This window comes from Miscanthus floridulus, chromosome 9 (assembly GCF_019320115.1).
Source record: "Miscanthus floridulus cultivar M001 chromosome 9, ASM1932011v1, whole genome shotgun sequence".
NCBI classification, from domain to species: Eukaryota; Viridiplantae; Streptophyta; class Magnoliopsida; order Poales; family Poaceae; genus Miscanthus; species Miscanthus floridulus.
Window position 1 is genome coordinate 118,885,798 of NC_089588.1, and position 4,935 is coordinate 118,890,732.

At 37.8% G+C, this 4,935-nt stretch overlaps 1 protein-coding gene across 2 annotated transcripts; it reads right to left on the minus strand.

Annotated features, from left to right (window-relative positions):
- Positions 1–793: 793 nt before the first annotated feature.
- LOC136482771 (uncharacterized) lies at positions 794–4,696 on the minus strand. 2 transcript variants are annotated; one of them, XM_066479974.1, is made up of 7 exons: positions 4,501–4,696; positions 4,155–4,398; positions 3,792–4,057; positions 3,013–3,225; positions 2,418–2,510; positions 2,221–2,325; positions 794–1,550 (listed from the first exon to the last, which is right to left on the minus strand). In XM_066479974.1, exons 1-7 carry the CDS (start codon positions 4,657–4,659, stop codon positions 1,170–1,172), a joined length of 1,461 nt encoding a protein of 486 aa, XP_066336071.1. In that variant the 5' UTR covers positions 4,660–4,696; the 3' UTR covers positions 794–1,169. The 2 variants fall into 2 exon arrangements, with proteins under 2 accessions (XP_066336071.1, XP_066336070.1); XM_066479973.1 differs by having other exon boundaries at positions 4,155–4,407.
- Between the last annotated feature and the right edge of the window lie 239 nt (positions 4,697–4,935).

Sequence of the window (4,935 nt, forward strand, 5' to 3'; positions counted from 1 at the left end):
CAGTAGCCAACAGCTAGCGCCAAGTTCCAGCCAACAGCCCAGCAAACAACGCCCATGACCCTATCTGTTATCTGAAAAGAAACAATGAAGAGGAAAAATGTACTATGCAAATGCTAACTAAAAGAATCACACACTACAAGAAATCTTAGGATCTATGACGACCTGTTATCATCATTATTTCTAGTATTTTCGTCATAGCAGATATATTTATGACTACTGCATGACGATAAACCATTTGTCATAGATCATGCGTGGTAAACCTAGTTCTATGACGGCTGCATATTTTTTCATCATAATTTTTTGACGACCTGATTAAAAAGTCATCACTAAATATCTTAAGGCCTAGCTAGGCCCATGTACTAAGCAGGTTTTTATTGGACCAAATATAATTGTGAGCCAAATTTATACTTTGCAAAGCCCATTTATAAGTAAAGTTGTCAAACTCTGGGCCAATTTTTTTTTGCGGCCTATTTATTTAGTGGGCCAGAAAAGGCCTAGCCCATTTAAACATGTTGAGAAAACAGCCTTTTTAGCATCCATACATAATCAGCTCATTTCAACTTTTTCTGGGCCAATTTTTTTTTGCGGCCTATTTATTTAGTGGGCCAGAAAAGGCCTAGCCCATTTAAACATGTTGAGGACAGCCTTTTCAGCATCCATACATAATCAGCTCATTTCAACTTCCATTACATAACAGCCCATTTCGGCATCCATTACATAACAGCCCATATATAATCTGTACATTCATCAATCAAAGCCCTTATGCATTCATCAAATCATCTAGAATCTCATTCATATATATAATCCGTAGATGCATCACAACTCATACACATTCATCGATCATCCAGATCGCATTCCAAAGGATAGATAAATATGGTCACATCCATCAGTAATTTTACAAATCCCAGATAACACATTTCCACATAGCAAAAAGACAACACTAACAAGATACATAGCAGAAATTAATATGGTCTGAACCAGATCAGACATGTCTCAAAATAACAGCACTACCAATGTTTGTAGCATAATCTGAACTAGATCAGCCAAGTCTCATATAATAGCACTACCAAATGTTTGTAGCATAAAATAATATGGTCTGAGTAGCCAAGTTCCAAAATCAGACATCCAACCATATGCATCTGCAAACTTACAGAGTTAAAGGAATGGCCTTACTCTTTGCTGAACATGCGACGAAAGAAAGCATTCGTCTCGTCTTGTGCCTTCTTCAACTCATCTTGTGCCTTCTTCAACTGCTCTGTCTCTTCTAACAGCCTGCGTCTTTCATTTTTTGATTCCTCCACCTTCTTCTTCAAAGTCTCCATCTCATCCTTTAGTTCTTCTTTGTCTTGCTTTCCAGCTGCAACTTCTGCTTCAAGTTCTATAACCCGTGCATCATTAATGGCTTTAGAGCTTCTCTTGGGGGCTGCTAGCTGAAGGCCAATATTTTGAAGAAATTTTGATTTCGGCAATACTTGAGCAACAACTTCAGCAGGGGTCTTTACAACTTGGCCGTCTTCTACAGGTGCAGCAGCGATGGATTCCATTTCAGCCTAAAAACATCAACATATCAGTAGCAGCGATGGATTCCATTTCAGCCTAAAAACATCAACATATCAGTAAGACAGTTCTGAAATTAATTACCGACTAATATATTTAAGACCAACAGAAAGGTGGTCATAATTGATAGTAGTGTTGCTCAAATAAGTGAATGCAAGCTTTGTAAAACAGATGTACAATCAAGGTTCACATTAAAGGCCATTTAAAGCACGAAAACATTTTTCCAACTGAATATTTTACCATAATTAAGCATGACACAGATGACTCTTCCCGATTCAATATAGTGAGATCATTTATGCTACAAACTATTACACTACAGTTTGGAATGATGACTCATTACAGTACAGGTTAGGAATTTGGGAATATTTCTGTTTTGGCAGTGTCTACAAGTTTACATGTGCTATTAAGAGAGTTTCTGGACAGCAGTGACATCATGCAGTACAATCTTGCCAGATTAGCATGAATAAGCTGTTGTTACACATGCAACAATTGATCATTGTTCCTTAGAACAGCAGAAAGCATGTACAAGTTGCTGCTACACATGAACAAGTTGTTCTGTGTCTCACAAGTAACAGCAGGAAGCATGTACACATTACAGACTCAACTAAAACCAGTAACATTTGTTCAGATATATATATAGTTCAAAATGGAGCTTGTACTTACAATAGCTTCCTTTGTAGACTCATTAAACCCAGTCTTGCTGCTGCAATGTAGGGCCTTGAAAAGATCTATCGCACTGGGTGGTTCATCTTTATATTTCTCTTGCTTCTAAAATTATTCACAAACATTTTGTAGGTGTAAGATTATAAGAATAATTGTTCAATGATGAATGATTGTAACACAATGTTTCCATATCTTACCAAGGCATGGGTTGTCGCAATATAGCACCGAGATCCTGTCATCTGATGAAACCTTACTTTCTCACGGTTAAGTGCATTTTTTGCACACTTGTCCTGTGAGGAACAATTTAGTAAGCAGGGAAGAATGGCTATAGAGAGAGATAAAAATTAGATGAATTTGAAACCAGATTTGCTAAGATATTCAACAAACATCAACACTCTTTAAGTGTAGTTGAATTTATGTCCACAACAAGTTATTAACCTAAAACAGTTTGAAAAACAGAAAGTAATCACAGCCAAAGATTGTGCCCTGTTCTAGAAGACCAACTGCAACACAACCCTATATGTTGACGCTAAAATATAATGAGCTGCAGTTGTATTGAGTGCAGCCCAATAGGCTCATTAATATCTAATGAGCACACAATTATCAGGGTAACAAGCCAAGTAACTTCAGGTATAATTATAAGGATGGCCTACTATATACAGTCCAATATAGCATAGCTACAGAATCTTAGACACAATCAAATTGGTGTACAATACGAAGAAATAAACTCAAACATGCAACAAACCAATGCAAGAAAAATAAATGGCTTAAGAAAGCAATAGACCAACATGCCTTGTGCTTTGGGCTTGACCACATCTCCACCAGCTCTCTCCATTGATCATCAGTCATACTCTTCAATGGTGATGTTGTTCTAACTTTGTCTGCTGGTACACCATTGAAGTAAAGCTTCTTCAAATTGTACCTCATTTGTCGTGTTCCAGTCCTGAGCAAATCAGCACATGCCTCTTTGACTGGCTTGCTGTCAGTATCAATTGCTAATTGATTCTAGTCAACAGCATGTCAAGAGCATGTGCATCAGAAAATAGGTGTTAGAAGTATATGATGTGATAGAAAAATTTTAACATTAACCTGACAGGAAACTTTAGAAAATCACAATGCAACAGCAGGCAAGAGCACAAGGTTCTAAATTGGCAGTCAATAGAAAAGTAGCAGGGACAAAATGTTTATAGAAGGTTCTAAATTTTTAGAATGTGGTGAGAAATAGAGAACATACTTTCTTGCTTTCCGCTTCATTTCAGTTTACTATATATTGGCAGTGGCACTAAAAATAAACAAACATACCAAACATTTCAAGTAGATAATACTACAGATAAACTTTATGGTGGTGCTTACAGCTGATGTAAGTTAAACGGATCATTACAACATCAGTCGGAATAAAAGAACATGTAAAGATTGAGGCAGAAAAATATATTGGCAGTCCTAGCATAATGTTAACAGTTAAGCTCCTTGTCATATGCTACTGGAGGCAGAAAAATATTACTCAAATATAGGAGTAAACATAGATCATGCACACCCGATAAAAACTGAACATATAGCCTTTATCCACTTACAGAAATTTTGCCCATGTAGCCTGGAAGAATATCCTTGTTCTTGATATCCTTGTACTCCTTCCAGTGTGTAAAGATTGGTATTTGTTGCCTCAGTATAATCCCCCCCTCTGATGCCAACTTTGCAGCTTGCATAGGCGGCTCAGGTCGTTTCTTCCCTTCAGCAATGACCACCGGAATCCTAGTGTTTAAGCCTCGGCTTATGCGATCCAAGTCTCTGCCCATGCTTTTTCCTTTATTCCATCGATCTACAGTGTGATTTGATTGACCTGTAAATAAGTGGCATTGTTAAATAGCTAGCGCAAATCATTTTAATATGCAAATGTGTAAACCATATTCTTGGAGAAAGGAGTATTGCTTTCTTGCCTTCTTTGCGCATTTCTGTATCATGGTCAGTTTGGTTAAGACAATTGGCAATAGTCAATGCATCTTCTTGTATAGTTGTAGTTACAGCATGGACGCCTTCCTCGCTTCGAATTAGTTCCTTTGTCCTCTGCCTAGTCACTCTAGGAGGTTGATTTTGGCCTTGTTCATCAGGTGCTCGCACTCTCTTTGAACCTCTTGCTCCTCCATTAGCAACGATGGTGTCGCAAGGCACATTCTGTGAAACCTGCATAACCTCATATGCATAACACAAGAAAACAGAAATCAAGATTAATCTTTTTTGCATACTGAACCAGAGTCATACAAAGAACCTGAGTTCAACAAATACCTTATCAACTACACCCTCTTCACTACCATCATTATCTCCAGGGTCATACAATGAACCAGAGTTTTCACGAGCCATAGCCTTCTTAGCTGCAGTGGTCTTGTTCAAAATGTCCTTTGTTGCATTAATACCGAGGGACTGAAACTCACGATTGTTCCTCATGATCGTTTCAGCCCTTACTCTTTCATATTCAGTGGCTAGTGACTCTGTGAATGCAGGAAAACGGATCAACGTCAATAGCCTCATCAAAGATATATTTCCTATTAGAAATGGCGCCTATCAATGAAAATGCAGCTTGAAGCTACGTCAGTCCTTTACACACTGGAAGGACTGCATAGGTAAAAGAACACGCCGGGTAACAAAAAAACATCAGAGCCTGATAAAAGGTCTGAAAATCAACTGATTCTTTGAGGATCAATACATTACTACAATACTAGA